This window comes from Pleurodeles waltl, chromosome 4_1 (assembly GCF_031143425.1).
Source record: "Pleurodeles waltl isolate 20211129_DDA chromosome 4_1, aPleWal1.hap1.20221129, whole genome shotgun sequence".
NCBI lineage: Eukaryota > Metazoa > Chordata > Amphibia > Caudata > Salamandridae > Pleurodeles > Pleurodeles waltl.
Window position 1 is genome coordinate 243998079 of NC_090442.1, and position 19117 is coordinate 244017195.

The window sequence follows — 19117 nt, forward strand, 5'->3', positions numbered from 1 at the left end:
CCACACATTCAAAAACGAAACTAGCCCGGGAGTGCAGATAAATACATTACATTACAGAAATCATTAATTCAACTCGACTGCCAAGTGTGCACATACAAAGGGGATCCATAGTTTCTTTTAAATCTCGGTGACAACTTAGTAATAGTCCACATTCATTTTATGCATTGTAATCCAATTCAGAGCACATTTTATTTTCTTAATTCCCCCCTAAATATAATGTGTACATATACAACATCTGTGCATATCTATAGTAGGTCCACTGCATAAAACCGCACTACCAAAATCTATAAGGTGAACTACAATAAAAGTAATGTAGATCATAAGGGAGAGGCAAAGTAACAACTTATTTCTCAAGGAGCAATAAACACATTTTGTGGACTCATGAATCCAATTATTTTAGCCCATCCTTCAACGGAAATCTATGTAGCCTGTTATCTTTCATTTCACTTTTACTCTGGCCATTATGCACTAAAAGAAAACATATGATATACCACATTCAAATAATTACAAATAAACTAACCACTTTGAGTTTCTGTTAAAAATAAGCACATTCAGAAATAAAGGAACGCTATAAGTCTACAATTCACCTTAGAAACTATAGATAACAAATGGTGGAGGGTGAATGTCAAAATGTTCTCCCATCGGGTCCCATGAGATTGACCACATTTTCCAGGAAATCTACATAAGGTGAATTTGTAGAAGTAGTTGCCTGAGTAAAAGTTAGGTATTTTATGGCACACGGTTATCTTAAGGTGTAGCTCTCAGGTAAAGTGTAAATAGCCTTATTTGGATAGGGCAATCACGCTACTGAGTTTATCATAATCTCTGCCAACATCTCATTAAACTCACAACCCATTTCAAATGCATATATTGACAGTCATGTTTCTGCTCACCTAACCCTCCTATTTATAACTGGCATTAACAATCATTAAATAACCACGCATTTTCTCCCCTTGGAAGAGGCTGATTATTCCATGCTGCCGGACTGACAGTCCAGATTCTACAGCAGTCAGGAGTCATTTCTTTGAATATTCTGTGAGGCACTTAAGGTCACGGGTGCACTGAGCTCCCAGGTGTTGGGTTGGAGAGTCTTTTTTTCCATTCCAAACTTATAAGAGTTCTGATCATTAATATAAAATGTATTATAGTGTACTATTTGCATATGGATTATGTTCTATGGATACATTTGCTTACAAGATCGTGAAAAAACAGTTGCTTTTGTACAACTAATTTAAGGTAAAGACATGGGATTCCTTAACAGTCATAAGAAGTGTATTTTTTTTTTCTATTCTTTTTATTAAACACCGCATGACATACAGTATTGGAGACATGAGATTACATCTGTTGGATGAATGCAACTGGACACAAAACCTTCTATGGACAGATACAAGAAGGATCAACCGTACCACATTTCCTTTCCCCTCCTTCTCGCCCAAGCTAACTGCTCTGGTCTCGCTCCCCCCATAAGGGCTTCACCCACTTTCCCTCTTCCCCCCTCCCTGCACAGGCCCTCGGTGGCGTTCCACTGGGCCCATACCTTCTCCTGTTTTTGAGACAGCCCCTGCTTTGGTATACAACCCTCTCTGCTCTACAGCACCAGTTCATGTCTGCAACCCATTCCTCCACCACCAGTCGGTGTGAGGCCCCCCACGCCCTAGCCACATTCCTCTTAGCCACCCCTGCTGCCAAATACAGCCATATATGTTGATATTTTGTCCATGCAGAATCCCCGGGAATTGACAGGAGGTGCCACCTAGGGTCCTGTGGGACTGTTTCTCCTATGACCCGCGACATTTCATTCACCACTTCCCTCCAAAATCGCTGTGTCCGTGGGCAAGCCCATAAAATATGGTAGAATGTTCCTGTCATCCCGCAACCCCGCACACAACTCTGATATGGACTGTCCCATCCGCTGCAGCCGTACCTGGGAGAAGTATGACCTATGTACAATCCGAAGATGCACCAAACGATAGTGGGATCGAATTGCAATTTCCTGGCACTTTTAAGGGCATCTGCCCATTCGTCATCCTCCATGGAGCCTACATCCTCCTCCCATGCCACCCTCAACAGTACATTTGGGTCAAGGGAGTTATTTGTCAGTTTCTTGTAAATTGTCCAGATTTCCTGCTTTGACAGTGGCTCTGTGAGGACCCTGTCCTCCAGCAGTGTCATGTCCCTAATTTGCTCCCCCTCCTGGAGGTGTCTACAGAGCGCGTGGCCCAGCCGCAGGTATCTGTAATGTTCAGACTCTTGCATATCAAATTCCATCTGTAGACCCTCAAAGGGTATCAAGGCGTTGTCTCTCCAAACATCACCCAGGTGTTCTATCCCCTTTAGTGCCGCTCTGCAAAAACCTGTTATTCCTTCAAGTGATCACCAGTCCAAAGTGGAGTACGTGTGGACAGGGTCTCCCCCTAAGGTAGCAATTGGCATCCCTCCAAGCCTGCGCCGCTGTCAGTGTATGAGTCGGTAGGTTTCGGACCCCCCCCCTGGTTGTATAGAATCCTCTTGTAACCCCTGGTGCCCACTGCTTCTCTGTCTACCAGGTAAGCTGGTTCTGTAGGTCTTGCAAAGACACACTCGTTGATCACCACCAGCTGGGTTGCCCAGTAGTACAGCCGGGCATCCGGGAGTGCTAGCCCTCCCTCTTAAGTCCTCCTCTGGAGCTTCCTCAGTGCTATACGTAGAAGTCCTCCTGCCCATAGCAGAGATCTGAGGACCTGGTCGATTTTCCAGAAGACCTCCGCTGAGATTGCCACTGGTGTGTTCTGGAACACGTACAGTAGCCGGGGCACGGTCATCATCCTATACAGAGCCGCTCTGCCCATGAGCTTGAGCACCAGTTGCTGCCAATGCTTTGTGTCCCTAGTTAACCTGCCCAGCTGCTGAGAGAAATTTGGACAGAGGAATTCTTGTGGGGCTCACGTGATGTATATCCCGAGGTATTTAAAACCAGCGGATGCAACAGGGATAGTGATACGGGGAAGTAAGCCGGGGGTCCCCCTCCCGCTAGGGGGTAGAGCAATTTATACTGTACCCTGAGTGTTCTCCAAAGATGCGGAAGATTGGCAGAAGTCTATCTATGGAGAAGGCTGGGTCCATGACGTATAGTAACATCGTCTGCGTATAGGGAGATGCGCTCTTCCCAAACACCCCCCTGAAATCCCCCTCGCCCTCGAATGCCCCAGACCAAGGGGTCCTGTCGGATCTAGGCCACAAGCATCTCTAGGGCCAAAACGAAGAAAGAGGAAAGCAGACATCCCTGTTTTGTTTCCCTCTTTAACCCGAAGGTCTGGGAAGCTGTCCCATTTACTCTCACTCTTGCAAGTGGTTTCTGGTAAAGCAATTTGACCCATTCACAAAACCACAGACTGAATCCCATCGGGTTGGGTGCTTCTACGGGGCATAAAGCCTGATTGATTAGGATGAACTATAGAGGAGACCAATGTCTGCAACCAGTTTGCTAGTACCTTAGCTAGCACCTTTGCCTCCACATTCAAAAGGGATATAGGTCTATAGGAGTTGCACGCCGTCACCGGCTTCCCAGTCTTGTATATGACTATGAGTGTTGCTGTTCTCGGATTAACCAGGAGTTGCCGGTCTGTCAGTGCCTCCTGGAACATCGCGGTGAGGTGTGGAGCCACCTTGCTCACCAGCCCTTTATAAAGCTCTACTGGGAGTCCGTTTGGGCCCACTGCTTTGCCAGATTGCAAAGTCCCGAGTGCCCATCCTACCTCCTCCTCCATCAGATCTCCCCCCATAGTCTCCCGCTCTTCCTCTGTGAGGGACCCGAGGGCCAAGTATTTGAGAAAATCATCTGAGTCTTCATCTGACATAAGAGACCGAGTGGAGTATAAGTGCTCAGAGTAGGAGGAAAAGTCCTTCGCTATTTCTGAGCTAGACCTTCTCGTCACTCCCTTGTCATCCACTATCTCACGTACTCCCCGCTGTTCTTGGTCTCTTCTGTCCAGTCATGCTAAGAGCTTACTCCTTTTGTCTCCAATATCATCCAGCCTTCTTTGAGTGGCCAAGGCATACTTCCGGGCGCTATCTTCAACCAGGTCACAGAGTTCCACTTGCTTAGCCAGCAATTTACGACGTAGCTCCTCCGAGCTCTCCCTGCATAGACGGGCCTCAAGAGCCCCCACATCCCTCTCTAGCACCTCGATTTGTAACTTTCTCTCCTTTTTCTTTCCCCTCAATCAATGCCTGAGCCTGTGCCCGGAGGACTGTCTTAAAGGCCTCCCAACACATAACTTGAGGCCACTGTTCCTGTATTTTCCCTAAAATAAAGGTTGGCCCTTTCCCCCAACCTTCTCCTAATATCCGGGTCTTTCAGATACCATGTGTTGATTCTGGATGCGAGAGCATGACCTCATATTGGTCCCCTTAGTGTAACCGTCACTGGTGAATGGTCTGAGATCCCCTGTGCACCATGGCGGGCCTCGCCAAAGTGGCCCGCGTGAATATGGTACGTGTATATCTGGTCTATACAGGAAAAACTGCCAAGGGAGGGGCAATAGTTTGTATACGCTCTCTCTTGTGGGCGAAGTGTCCTCCATATATCCACCAGTCCCACGGCATCTACAAACTACATCAGCCACCCACCTTCCCCTGGGGTGGGACATACACTCCCTCTATCGGCCACGGGGTCACACACTGCATTCATGTCTCCCCCCATGATAAGGCCTTTGTGAGACCCACGGAATTGGCTTACCGGGTAGCTAGAGAAGCAATGGACACCAGGGGTTATGAGAGGGTTCCATACAGCCAGTGGGGGATCCGAAATCTGCTGACTCATACCGATTTCTGTCAAAGTGGCTCCGTGCAGGCTTGGGGTGATATATACTGAGCATATGATAAGTGTGAGGCCTTACCATTGTCCTGTGATTGCCGCAAATCAGCCCATGTGGTCAAACCATGTGTGGGTAAGTGTGTAAGGCAGTGCCCTCCTAAGAGGAATACCCGTACCCCTAGCATCAGACTAGTAGCCCGCATGAGCCACAAGAGTGTACCCAAATCTATCTAGGGCCTTATAATTATTCACTCTGAGGTGGGCTTCCTGCAACCGGATGACATCCGGTGCCATCCGGCAGAGGTACTGCAAAACTATTGTTTACTTGATCTTGCTCCCCAGCCCATTCACGTTCCAGGAGATGATACTTATTGCACTATGTGGGCTAGTGGCCATTGTCGGTGTCTTGGTTGAACTCTCTGCCACGCTTCCTCCCCCGGATCCCATCCCCAAGGGGTAAGCATAGGTTCAGTCTGGGTGTCCCGTTTACACAAGTCCCTTGCTCTGCATGCACGCTTCCAACATTCAAACTCAGTAACCTACACAACTGAACACAACCCCACGCAACTGACCCCTCCCCCCACTCTGCTACCCTGCCTCACTGGACCACAACTACCCGCATCTCAACCTGGTAGAGCACCTGTCGCCGCATAACTTTCAAACTCATTTGTGGGTGAGCTAAACATGCCAAAGCAAATGATCTGCACTGTAGACTCGGATACTCTCTTTCCCTTATTTATGAATGTTCGATCAGTCTATCAGTGGGCATCAGCCCTGTTCCCCCAGCTATCTCCTGGGCCAGTTCCACAGCTTTCTGCTCGGTTCTTAAGATTTCTTCTCTCCCTCAGATTGGTTCGGCCCTGGGCCCTCATAGCTCAGCTCAGCTCGGCTAGACTCCCCTCCCGGGGCGGCGGGGACCGGCTCCTCTTGTCTCTCGCGTACTTTTGACTGCCCCTCATGATCTTCTCCAGCCAGAGTGATCCTCGATGGGGCCTGCCATGGGGCAGCTTGTTCTCCCGGCCTCTTTTGTCACTCCCGGGCCCCAGGACCGCCCTTGCCTACTGTGCGCTAGCCTTCCAACCAGTCCCAGGCCTCCTCCAGGGACAGGAAGAGCCAGGAACTCTAATCCTGCACTATTTTCAGTTGGGCCGGAAAAAGCATCATTTATTTTATGTCCTTGGTCCAGAGGGCCCTTTTTACCGCCTCGAAGTGGCGGCGCTGCCATTGGACCTGCATGGTAAAATTGGGGAAGAAACTAATAGTTGCATTGTCACATTTCAGATTGCCCCTCATGTGGGCAGTTTGTAAAACTGCATCCCAGTCTCTGAAATTGAAGACTCTGGCGATTATTGATCAAGGAGGAGCTCCCACAGGAGGCGGCCTGGCCAGCACTCTACGGGCTCTTTCAATGGTGAAGTAATTAGACAGTTTCTTAGGGTCCAGTTTATTTAGGATAAGATTCTCTGTAAACAGTTCTGCACTGCGCCCTTCTGCAACTCCAGTTATTCTTACGTTGTTGCGGCAGGCCCTCCCCACCTGACCCTTCAGCTTTGCCGCAACCACCTCATGTTGCTTCGTCAGTTCCTGTACTGGATTTTCCAACTTTAGTCATCGCTTAAGGCCCGTTGATTTGGCTCTCCGCCGTAACCTTGCGGACCTCAGCTCTTAATAGATTGACATCGATTGTCACTGCATCAATTTTCGGCTTCATGTTGCTCCTAAGCGCTTGTATGGCCTCCATAATCTCTCGCAGCAAAGTATCTACACTCTCAGGAGACCCGCTCCCCGCAGAGACTGATTTGTCCCTCTCCATTCCAGCTGTTTTCCCCTGCACAGTGTATTTGTCCAGGTTGTTTGTCTGCGCTGTCTGCAGGCCTCGATTGCGTCCCATCATATCAGGCTCCCCTCCTATGTCTCACTCCAGGGGCACTCCCTTGGACACCTCCTTGGGCCAGGTGCAATGTCTTGCCACGCCAGTCTTATAGGTCCGGTTCCCCTTTGACTCCAGGCCTCCTAGATCGGGATCAGACCCTGGAAGTGCCCAGTCCCCACTTGGGGTGCTTCCGCCTGTTTACTCTAGCACCATCGTCCCTCCTGAGCTGCCCCCCATCTTTGCTACAGCCTGTCAATTTGCACCTTGCTTAGTGCGGCTCGGCCTCTGGGCCCGATCCGGTGGTGCCGCTGCCTCTGCTGTTGCACCGGTTCGCCTGGTCACGCCCTTATTCTCGGGGTGCCGCCCCTACCCCCACCTCACTCTTCGCCTTTTGTCAAGTTGCAACCTGGGGTATGTTTCGGCCCTGCTCTTCACCGGCCTGCCTGACTTGCTCCTGCTGGCCCCTTCTTCCACCCACAATGCATCTCACTGCCCACTGCAGGCTCCAAAGGTGTTGTAGAGGTCCTCTCTCCCTCTTGGAACTCCTTTGCCGATCTGCCCCTGGCTCTGTTCTCTCAGGGCCCGCTACTCTGGTCCCACTCCTCGGGTGCCATCTGGTCTCATAAGTACTGGATGCCCTACCTGCCGCCTCTGCTTCCTTCTGGCGCTCTCCTCCTCCACCGGTGAGCTACTGCAGCTGCCCCTACCTTCTTGCTGGGCTCACTTCCTCTCGGGGCTGGGCCCTTCACTCTCCCAGCCACCCGAGACTCTGTCACCCACCCTTTTGTTTTTTTCCCCGGCCGGGCCGCAGACCACATCGCTGTGACGACACTCTGTGCCCTCCAAATCGCGGACGACCGGATCTCGGTCACCTGCAGACCGCGTTTAATAGTGTGCCCCTGACTCCGTTCCGGATTCATGGGTGGATTTCAGGGCGTTATTCTTGCTGTTTGCAGAGCCCCTTAGCTATGCGGCCATCTTGCTTGGCGCCTAGACACACCCCCACAAAAAGTGTATAAGTCAATTTTTCTCAGCAATGTTCACATACGTTTGCCTTTATCTCCATCACCATCAGCGGCTGATCCTCCGTGGGAGCAGAGGAGCATCGCCCACCCCCGCACTGCTGTGCAGAAAGCATAAAAAATAAAATGGTAATAAAATTCTTTTATTACCATTTTATTTTTGACGCTTTCTGCCAGCAGAGTGCAAAGGCAGGGAGGGGCCAGTGCGTCACTGCTGCCAAGGACTGGCAGCAATGAAAAGGGGCCACTTCAGGTTGAAGTGCGCATGTAGGTTTGGCCAGCTACCTTGCTACGGCCAAACATGCACACTTCAAACCTTTCCAACCCGGCTGTCTTGGACAGCTGGGTTGGAGAACAGGCACAACCATACAGTGCCTTTTGCAGTCTGGAGCCGGCCTGCTCCAGACAGTCAAGACACTTTTTTCCTGCTGCTTAGCAGCATGAAAACAGAGCCTTGATTGGGTAAGGGGGTTTGGCTGTGAGCTCGGAGGACATGCTGCTGTGAGCTCGGAGGACATGCTGCAGAAGAACGGGGACGTGCTGCAGAACATCGAGTAAGGTAAGTGGGGTTTTTTAATATTTACTTTGGGGTGCAGTTTTAGTGTGTGTTTTGCGCCCCTCCAATTTAATTTGCTATCAACTGCCACTGGTCACCATGGCCTGAAATATAAGGCATGGCCTGAAATATAAGACAATCAGCTTTGCCACATTCTAAAGTCTGAAAACACACAATTTATATGCTGTCTCTCAAATCAGTATTCCTCTAGTCCTTCCCCCCATGTGTATCATATCCCTTCCTCTGTGGCCCTCCCCAGCCTGTAACTACTGTGTACACACCTTCCCTATGCGCATGAGATTGTAAAATCACCTAAGCTGCTTTGTAGTGAGGTTTGCGTTTTATACTTCACATACTTGAATTGGCATATAGATGCAAGTGGTAGTAGAGAAATAGACATAACATATGCAATACAAAACAATATGCACTACACCAGAAAGCGAGTGTAAAAAATGGCTCAGTGAGCGAAAGAAGACAGCAGAAAAGTGACCAGTGCGCTAAAATATTAAAATCGAAATAACATCCTCGGGAACAAAGAGCAGTTCATGTGTGCCTTGACTGCCATGGAGCCAAGCGGACTATTGTCACTTAAATGGGTGTAACACCTCGGACTTTTGAATTTTGATACATCTACATTACAACTATAGGGGTTCTTGCTAGCCTCCTCCCAGCACTTTTATTAATATAATACACTTGTGACAACAAAAAACGACTCCCATAAATTCATCATATTTTAAATATTCAACTGAGATTAACCCTATTTTGCCGATATTTTATTTTAGTAAACTACTTTTGGTATTGTGCACCAAAACCTCGTTTCATGTATTTCTGGTCTGACATGGCACAATATACACCGTAGGTTTTCAGCTGTTTTGCAGAGCTGACCTCTCTTACCTGTAAAGTCTGTAATTGCAGATCCATTGGACCCAGGGCCACTTCCCAAACACTGGGACTCCGCAACACTGAAAGCCCCAGAGCTGTCATCTTCTATTGATTGAGAGAGGTCTCCCAAATCCTGCAGGATCTCACCAGGCAGAGGACCACCAAGATCATCCTCCTCCAAAGTATTTACGGGACAGAACAGTCCGTCTGCATCTGCCATCTTGGCGGAGAGGATTTGACACGGTCATTTGACTGGCAAGGCATAGGAGGAAAATGAAGAAGAGTAAGCTTTAAACCAAACAATTCAATTGTGCATATCCATATTACAGATTAAATGATCAACTTTGACCTTTGTGTTCATGGTTCTGAGATACTGTCACCTGCTTTTTCCTTATGTTAGTTGCATAAAACTACTCCGTATTGCTCGAGGCTAGATTGAAGAAAAATGAGGGTGCCATGCTTTAAATATTAATAAATACTGATTATGCGTGACATGCGTTCTTACTTTGCTGAAAACTAGCTCCACATCCCTAAATACCCAGCAGACACGCTACCTGGTGTCACTCCGTTAGTCATTTTCAACGGCAAATCAATTTAAAAAAACAGTTTATTGTGGAGCCAGCTGAAAGACTTATATTCCAGACACTTCAATGAGCAGTGGAATGATGCAAGTAGAGTTTATAGAACATGCACGTTTCAAACAATTTGATTCAAACCAATTCCTTCTTCACTGACACAGAAAGACGGAGCATTCTAGATCTCATTTTGCAATAGTGAAGCTATTCCCTTTCTGGGTGACAAATATAAAACCTGTGCCCAAAGCACAGTAAAAACCTGCATGGATTCTTATGTGCACTATTGTGAACCTCTTACTTATGAACTTAATTATACTTCTGACTCCATAACTAACACTAGAACTGGTATCTTATGACGTAAAGCACACCACGCACCTTCACAATAACAAGACAATGGAAAAAATGAACATACATGCAAACTGACAGTGACCAGAAACTTGCTGCTGGCAAGTAGAATGTTGCAAACCGCTGGAGCTATGAATACAAAGGACCTAATCAAAGCAGGAAAGTGGGCAGCAGATGTATACCAACTGATTGAAGACAATATGCCATTACGTAGAGCATACCTGCATGCCAAACGTTTAACCCAAATACCTGGTCAACAATGAAAAGTCAAGCATCCGGAGAAAGGTGGAAGGATGCACCTACTGATAGCAGTGCGTCGGCATTATAGAAGTGTTGTTTTAGATCGTCCCAGCCCCGCCCCAACAGCCATCTACACAAGTGCAGGAGCCATATCCAAGTAGGATAGGATTTTCTCCCTTCACCAATTTAGATGCCTGGTTTGCCACTCCAGACAGACGCTATTCCGTTCGAAGCCTTTATTTTCTAAAACCACTTACTCCAATACAATTATGTATCGGAAGTTTTTGATGTCTGAAGCATGTTTTATGAAGCCACTCCTTTTAACTCCTAGTTGCTTCTGAAGAGTAAGTGCCCCATACCGACTGCCCTAGGGGGAGCCTGATCTAAATTACAAGCAATGCAGAATTTATCACAAACAGAAATAGCCAGATGCAGTAAAGTCCATATACCATGGATACATTTCACCAGGTCAAAACTATTAACATTATCGGAGAAGAAAGTCCTGTTAATTACTGGGATATGGGGATTTTAGTGCAGAGAGTGCCAAAATCGACACTATTCTCCATTATTAGTGGAAACTCTGGGATAGGTCCAATCTATTATACACATTAAATTCAAAAACTCTGGTTATAGGATTTTACTCGAACAAGAAATATTGAAACACACACCAACACTGGTCCTCCATGATCTATATAACTCTTTCAATTCCTTGGGTCCGAGGCCTGGTTCCTGGGGGGAGACTAATATTGTTATCTTCCCTAAAAAAGGGAAGGAACCTACGCAATGTGGTTCTTATTGTCAGATCTCATTGATCAATGCCGAATCAAAGATATATGCCCAGATCTTGGCCAACAGATTATCTTCGGCGATTTCTAGCTTGGTCGATCATAACCAGCACGGGTTCATACCCGGACGCGATACAACCTGACATGTCAGCATGGCATCCACTGCCTTGGTGATAGCCTCGGCTGATGTGGCCCCTGTTGGAATTATAATGCTTGACGCAGAAAAGGCATTTGATCAGGTCTCATGGCCTTTTTCTTGAGCAGTCAGGGGTGCTTCAGGATTTGGCCCTCTGTTCATTTCCTGGGCTCGGCAACTGTATGAAGATCAAGGCTAGGGTTTTCTGCTCCAGTACTCTTTTGGACCCCATAGAAATCACCAGGGTCAGTCTGTAGGAGTGTCCTCTTTCACCCTTCTTTTTGCACTCCATAGCAAACTTTATATCCAAGCTCTTAAATCGATGGAGGCTATCAGTCCACTGCATATATATCATCTTGGTCCCAAAGTTTTAACCTATACAGATAACGTGGCTATTTTAACTCCCACCCCAGCTGCTGCTTAATTGGCAGTGGAATCTACAGCAAGCAAATTCGACCTTGTCCCAGGATGTAAGCTCAACCTTGATAAAACACAGGTCTTGACGAATGTTATCACTCCTGTTCAAGATAAACGTTGGGGGCTGTCGGCAACATACTTAGGTATAGAATTGTCTTTCTGGACGAGGAGATCATTGAGTACAATGTTGGCAAAAATTTTAAACAGTCAGTTGAGGTTTTTATTAAATATATACTGCATCTGGGATTGGTTGGGAGGTGAGACCTCATCAAAATGATTATCCTACCCAGATATATCTTCCTCTTTCAGTGTAAAGCCCTCTCCTTTCCCAAGATTAAAAAAAAAAAAAAATCGACTCTTAATGGCAAAAATGTTTCTGGAGTTACAAGAAAGCCCAGCTTAGTATACAGTTTCTTCCGCTACCCTGGGACAGAAGCGATTTCATTACCGATTTTACGATTCTACTATCTGGCTGCTTTATGTCACAGCTTACTATGGTTCTGGGCAGGGAACCATGGTCTTTAGGGCGTATGTTCTTGGATTATCTGCTGCAGAGGTATGTCATTGTGCCCCACATAGATATTATTGATACCATGTACTAAGTCCTTAAGCGTTTTTCACACGATTTTGACCCATCTTAAAAATAAAAAAAATCAGGCTATCACTCTCCTGAATAGATATATCCATCTGGGTTATAACCCTAACATGCCTCTGTTTGTCTATCTAAGTTTTATTGAGTGCTGAGAGGGCTCTAAACTCTTTACGCTGGGACAATTGTAGGAGGGTGGCACATTCTTATCTTAGGAGATCCTGCAGCAACCTTTTTCTCTCCCTCACATGGGATTTTTTTTTTTTTAATACTTACAGCTTCGACATTCTTATTTAGTCTCAAAACAGATGACATTTGCTGTGCTAAGAACAGCTTCCTTGATTGTTTGTTAAGAAACCTTCACAAGGGAAGTATTAGCATAGCCCATAAAACGGATACTAATTCGCCAGCGCAGTGTCTTTAATGTCTCTCAGGTCAAGGTCCATCATATTACGATTTTTATTATACGCCACACGGTCTCATCATCATAAAGCTGAGACCAGATGGGAAATGCTTCCGGTGTGGAGCTGAGGGCACACAAGGCGCTCATATCCTTGCACTTTCTAGGTTTATACGCACCTATGGGAACGTGGTCCTATGGAAGCTTAATTGGATCTACCATGCTGATATTGTTTCGGACCACAAGTTAGATGGACTTGGGGGGGTGGGGGGGAAAGTGTCCCAATATTACTAACCTCACAGGAATATACTTCTTTGCCATCTCTCTTGCCAGATTGGTGCTGGCTCGACATCGGCTTTTAAGAGAGGTTCCAAGTCCTATGCTTTGGTGTCACGATTTCTTAGATATGTGCTCTCTTGAGATGTCTCTATTAGACATTGATGAGCATAAAACTAGGCTCAAGAGGATATGGGTCCCACTCAAGGGATGGATGTGTCTGACTCAGGCTGGTCATGACTAGTCTTTGTTATACAGTAATGTCTACCTTTATTCTTGACGGCTAGTCATCTATGAACTTTATTCTTTATCTTTGATTGCCCCCTCTCCCTCCACTGATTGTTCTTTTATTTTTTACGTTTCCATGGTATACTGGTCTGACTTAGCATATGTTACTTGGCATGGCTTTCCACTTGTTGATGCAAATTTTCTCCAAAACAAAATAATATATAAGGTGGATATCAATAATGATTTTGATTGACGATGTTTTAATCACAGACTCAGCCCTGCATCCTGACTGGTGTACTGTAATGTCAGCTTTGTTTATGTGAACATTAACCTGAAGAGTGACACATTTTTCAAGCCCTTTGCATAACCAAGAAAGGTTTGCAGCAGGCCAAAGGAGGGTTTGGACCAAGGTTATCAATATTCAGCAAGGGGATGATTGGATTCTGTTTTAATAAGTCCAGGAACCTCTGTTGTGTGAGGGATGTATTGAAGATGTTTAGCCAGGCTTCTGCAAAGAAGGTAAAGCTGAACTTTATGATGTTCAGTGAAGTTATGTCCTTCAAATATGGGGATGGTTTAACTTTTTTGATAATTTTCAGTAAATCTTTTTAAAGGAAGGGTTCAAACTTAGCTCAGGGCAATGGAGTTTTAGCAGATACAATTACCCTCAGATCAAAAGAGGGTGAGGATATGATCTTATTGATGAAAAAATCCTATAAGTTGTTCGGGTTGACTATTTCAGGAGAGGGCAGGGTGGAGTGCAATGTATTAGCACAAATAAAATTAAAACAATCCCAGAAGGATCTAAAGATATGAGCGTGTAGGTTAGTGGACTTGGCAAGTATAAGCCTTTGTATTCTTTTCTTAGAGCCTACAGTTTGTAAAAGAAGAATCAAACTCATAATTTACCTGTAGGAGTACTTTTGCAGCTTAGAGAAGTTTCTGGGTTCACATGCTGTGCATTAGTTTGTCATCTTGTGGCTGTGTTCGGAATTTTCCTCTCCCATCCTACTTTCTTCTTTTGGTCTTTGTCGACCACCATTTGGTGGTATGTTCGTCCTTTTGTGATCTCAGACATGTCCCTTTGTGTGGTCGCCATCTTCAGATTCTTTTTTCCCCATTTGGCAACCCATTCCATGTCTTTTTAAGGCTTTTTGTTTGCAGGGCTTTCTTCAAGCTGTACTCCTGCTTTTGTGTAGCCTGTCTACATTGTCTGTACTATCTATTTTGCAATAGTCCCCCTGGTCACTGGTGTGCTCCTGTTTGCTAGTGCAAAGGAAACAATAACTTGGTTTTCTATTCTGCATTCTTTAGTTTTTCCAAGTTGTACATGACTGTCCTAAGAACGTCTAGCATGTGAAAAGCTGTTACTCTATGTATTTTTGGTTGCTGAAAGAATGCCAGCAGCTGTATGGTTTGCATATGCAACTTTTACGGACCAGTTTATCGATAAGGCATTCCACTGATGTGGGTACCTAGATGTGAAGTTTTGGTATTTTGTGTTTTCTGGGGTTGCAAACACGTCTACATCTGTACCGTTTCTGAGAAACTTGTTCCAGTATTTGTTGTTTTATTTCCTGTTCATGCAAGATGTTTGCTTATCTGCTTAGTCTGTCTACCTCCATGTTTTGTACACCTGGGAGGAGTATAGTTATCCCGGATGGCCCATTTCAAAATGTTTTGGACTAACATGGACAATGCGTATGATCTTGTCTCGCCCCCAAAGCACCCCCCACTTATTGAGGTACAATATTGCAGCTGTGTTGTAGGGCCTTCCCTTTTGTGCCTGAAAGGCTTCAAGTGCCAAAAAACCTGCCTTCAGTTCCAACACATTCATACATTGGACTGTTTTTTTGGGTTACACAAGCCTCTCGTGTTCAAGTTCCCCATGCGTGAATTTCATCCAGTGTGAAATGTAATTGTGGTGATGGTCAATCATGGAGTTGGTTGTATGAAAGGCTGGCCTGCATATCATTTACTCATACAGTAGTTCAGCAGAAATAGCAAATATGGAAAGAACAATAACACTCATTAGCTAAAATTATAATAAAGTAAAGGCACTTAAAACTCTTTATTTGAGCTTCAGGAATTAACAGGCGATTAATAATAGTCAATACATTAGTATTGCAGTACCGCACATTTGTCTATACTTAAGAACATTTCATAAAGCTAATTTCCTCTAATCCCATAATGCGTTTCTCACGTAACATTTCAAATAAATGTATTTTTGGGAAGCACAATGCGTGCAAAGGATTTTCCTCTGAGAGCCTTTTGCTCTGCTTAAACATCTGTCCCCTTCCTCTCACATCCGGTTCCAGAATGGCCAGAAGCATTAACAACACCTGGCGGTTTAATACTTTAAATGCAATGTTATGTTAAAATATAAGTTTTGTGATATTAAGATTCATCGTATTTGAGTGCCTAAAAAAGCAGCAAACCAGACACCAATGTTAATGGCATAAACAGGTGTACTATACTTCTAAGAGTGCACCGAAATGAAAATGTACCCAGCAAGCTTCATGAAGATGAAACAACCACTTCTTCAAAAAGAGAAATGGTTGCCTAGCAGGCATTAAGGTGTAGTAGAGACAAATGGATAAAAGGGCCCCACAAGACAGTCATATCTGTTCTGTCACCAACGGTGGAAGGCATTTTACATTCACGAAGAGATAAAAATACCTTTCAAAAACATGGTCCATTAATCCATGGCAGAAACCACTCTGGACACGTGTTTCTGTGTTTAGCCCTTCATAAGCAGAGAGCAGCAGGTCCATCTCTCAGGTTGTGGGAAATGCTGCCAAAAGTCCTTTCAGATCTCAGTACCACTCACTGGCAAGCAGGTGCTACAACCAGAGCTCGTCAGCTCACTGGCTCAAGGGAGCCTTTTCAAACAGGAAACAGCTGGGTGCAGTCAGCCCCATTGCATCATAGAACCCGAGAGATAGACCCGCTGCTCTCTGCTGATGAGGGGCTAAACCCAGAAACACGTGTCCAGAGATATACAGAACTAGCTACACCTGCTAAAGTGAAAAACTACAGACTACTTTACGAAGTAAAAAATAACGTGTACTGCATTTACCATGATGCAATGGGGCTGACTGCGTGCTGGAGCATGCGGCAAGGTGCTCTCAACTATTTCCTGTCCTAAAATAATTTAAACCTATTGTCTTAAAAAGCAAAATGTGCAGATAAATGGAGGAGAACATTAAGGTCACTTCTCCTTTCTCAACAAAGCATATTGTCCCAGAGCCTGAATACAACAGAGCCATGCATGTCTCTGAGGTGAAACACCTGATGGAAAAATAACCCAACATTAATGTATTGAAAAATGGTTTAATTAGTCCCTAACCAGTTTCTCCATTATATTGCTGACAATAACAATGTTTGTTAAGGAGGTTGTCTAAGATCGGGGGATCCAAAGACAACATTCCAATTTAAAGTAAAGCATTCATGCCTTTCAGGGTGCACTTTGGTAGAACCCTGCCGCAACTAGTTGATTGTAAAAGGAGTGTAAGGTTCTGGTGTGTCCTTTCATAACAGTCTGAGGTGCTGTTTAAAGCTAAGGAACAGGGCTTTTGACTAGTTTGGGGTGCAAAAACCGGATGTATTATAACTTCTTGCGGGTGTAAATAGATGTGGGCAAAGATTCTGTGGGGGTGGGGCGGAAGATAGGAGTTGGAACTGACATAAGGGCCATAGGCTTGAGCTGCTATGATCCCCTGTCTCGTTGTGTCGGTTTTGGAAAAGAAAGCTAATTTGCTGATCAAATAAATCAAGAGATGGCATGAGTTTAACAAATGCAACCTTGGAGTTAGACACGGACAAAATCAGACTTAAAGGGATTTTACTTAAAACAGGTGTTTGATGAGTACAGTTGAATACCAGTACTGTTTTCATAGGATTACAGTTCCTCACCTGGCATCTGCCCCCATATTTTCTCAATTCAAGTATTTTTAAGCAGCAAAAAAATTCACATGACTTAGCTCACAATTTTCAGCTGACAGCTTAAAGATTTCACCATTCTTTCTATAGTTTGACCCCTGGTATCTGGAATGTCACTGGTTAACACAAGCATTTTCAATGCAATGGGCCTCACATTTGCTCGAGTTAGAGCTATTAGCGTTGTAAAGAAAAAAACGCAGCGCAATCGCGCTGCGTGAAAAATAAACAAATAAAGTAGTCCAGACCCCAGGCTGAAAACATCGAGCCTCGCACGTTTTTAGTAGTTTACCAGTGCTGTGTAGGTTGGGCTAAACACCGGAAAAGGCATGACGTATGCATGCCTTTCACAAATGAAAGCAAGCGGATTTTAAAAGGCAAGCCCACGAACCAATGTAAGTGACTGACGTGACATGGGCGTGGTTTGAAGCCCAAAGAGAGATTACAGATTGGACGGAGCGCTTTGCGCTCGCCCATACAAAGGAGCTATTTGTGGTGTTATGAGTGGAGTAGGAAATGGTCTGTGGATATCTGTTGAACACTATAGATTGAAAAGTAGATACACACTGATACATTATTGACCTTCATAACTGGAAGCCATTCTTTAAAGTAAAGGACCGTGTATTTTTCAAATATTAAATCACATGCGTGGCCTTGAAAGTGTGGGGGTCAATTAATCGCAGGTACGTAGCAAAAACTAAAGTCCCATCCCATGGCAATGTCTATCCAGAAAGTAGAGCTTATTGCAGTCTTTTCTTGCCAGTTCTTCGGCTAAAAGCCAAAATGTAGACTGCTTAAGGGAAACAGGTACAGAAACCAACCGAAAGTTCACAACCCATAGTACAGAGTGGTGAACAAAGTATGCAGGGCAATGGAATCCTTACAGAGTGGGAAGACTAAAATTCCTAAAAAAAAGATTGCAATGCAGACTCAATTTGGGATACCCAACAATAAGGCGGATGGAAATTTGACAATGAGCAACACGCACTGTCCAGAGTATGGTGCAGTTTAACCAAAGGAACCAAGTATAATTATAATTAGGGCTCCCGGTTATATAGTATTTATTTTTCTGCATTTACGTCTGTAGTTGTCCATATTTAGTTTTTGCTATTTTTTTCTGTATTTATCCATTTTTTTTTTTTATTTACTGTATAAAAGATGCTGCAATGGGTATTTTTCCAGATTTACTTAAATGATAAATGCAAACTCACACTTGAATGTCTAAAAGGTTTCAGCCCTTTACAGTACAATAGCATTATCTGAAAACATTTGCATGGTAGAATAGCTTAAATAACTGCAGATCTGCACTTTATCATGGTTAATTAGGAAATATATTGTCCTTTTTCATCTCCTTACTTTTCTACCTATACCCCTACTGACCTGGTATTCATGATTGACAGTAGAGAAATTCATCCAAAGAAGGCCTATTTTTCTGTATGTACAAATAAATACAGGCAGAAAAATAAATAGTTTTCTCTCTGTATTTATCTGTAAAAATTAGTAAAAAAGGAAAACTGGGAGCCCTAACTATAATTCATAAAAAGAGCCAGTACTTGGAAAATTCACTTGTGAGTCAAAAGGAAACCGTTAATGCCGTTGGTAATGGCCACACGGGCAAAGTTCTTGATGATGTATTTACTTTTACGACTTTTCCAATTAGGCCCGGAGTCTTCTGAGCTACAAAGAGCCAAATGTAGAAACAAGCCACCGCTTAGAGAGAACCTGCAGCACAAACTGTATTTGGAAATCTAACTAACACACCGCTTCACTCAGCGTCATTTAATCGAAAAATAAACAACAAAAACTGTTTCTCACCTTAATTAACGTATCCTGGACATTGACCAGTCAGTCCAGATTCACTGCGACCATTCCTATCCCGCTGCTAGACAAGGCAGGCCTCCTTACAGGTCAGTAGTAATAGGGCCAAAAATTCCTTCTGCGAAAGGAAGAAAAGAACACGAGTCTAGAAAAAGTAGAAAACCCACGAGTGCAAACGGCCTGCCTTGAAACGCAGATGGACTTGGAAAGGTTTGAGGCAAGCAGTTGTGGCTGCTGTTCA

The 19117-nt window shown here is 44.8% G+C and overlaps 1 protein-coding gene across 2 annotated transcripts in view; it reads right to left on the reverse strand.

The window, feature by feature from the left end:
• PPARA (peroxisome proliferator activated receptor alpha) overlaps positions 1–19117 on the reverse strand; it is a 217123-nt gene that overhangs the window by 114790 nt on the left and 83216 nt on the right. The window contains exons 2-3 of one of the 2 annotated variants that reach the window (XM_069228245.1): positions 18874–18994; positions 9141–9380 (exon numbers count right to left, since the gene is read on the reverse strand). In XM_069228245.1, coding sequence (XP_069084346.1) covers positions 9141–9348 — 208 coding nt within the window. In that variant the 5' untranslated portion in view covers positions 9349–9380; positions 18874–18994. The remainder of the gene's footprint in view (positions 1–9140; positions 9381–18873; positions 18995–19117) is intronic. The other variant, XM_069228246.1, reaches the window with a different exon arrangement.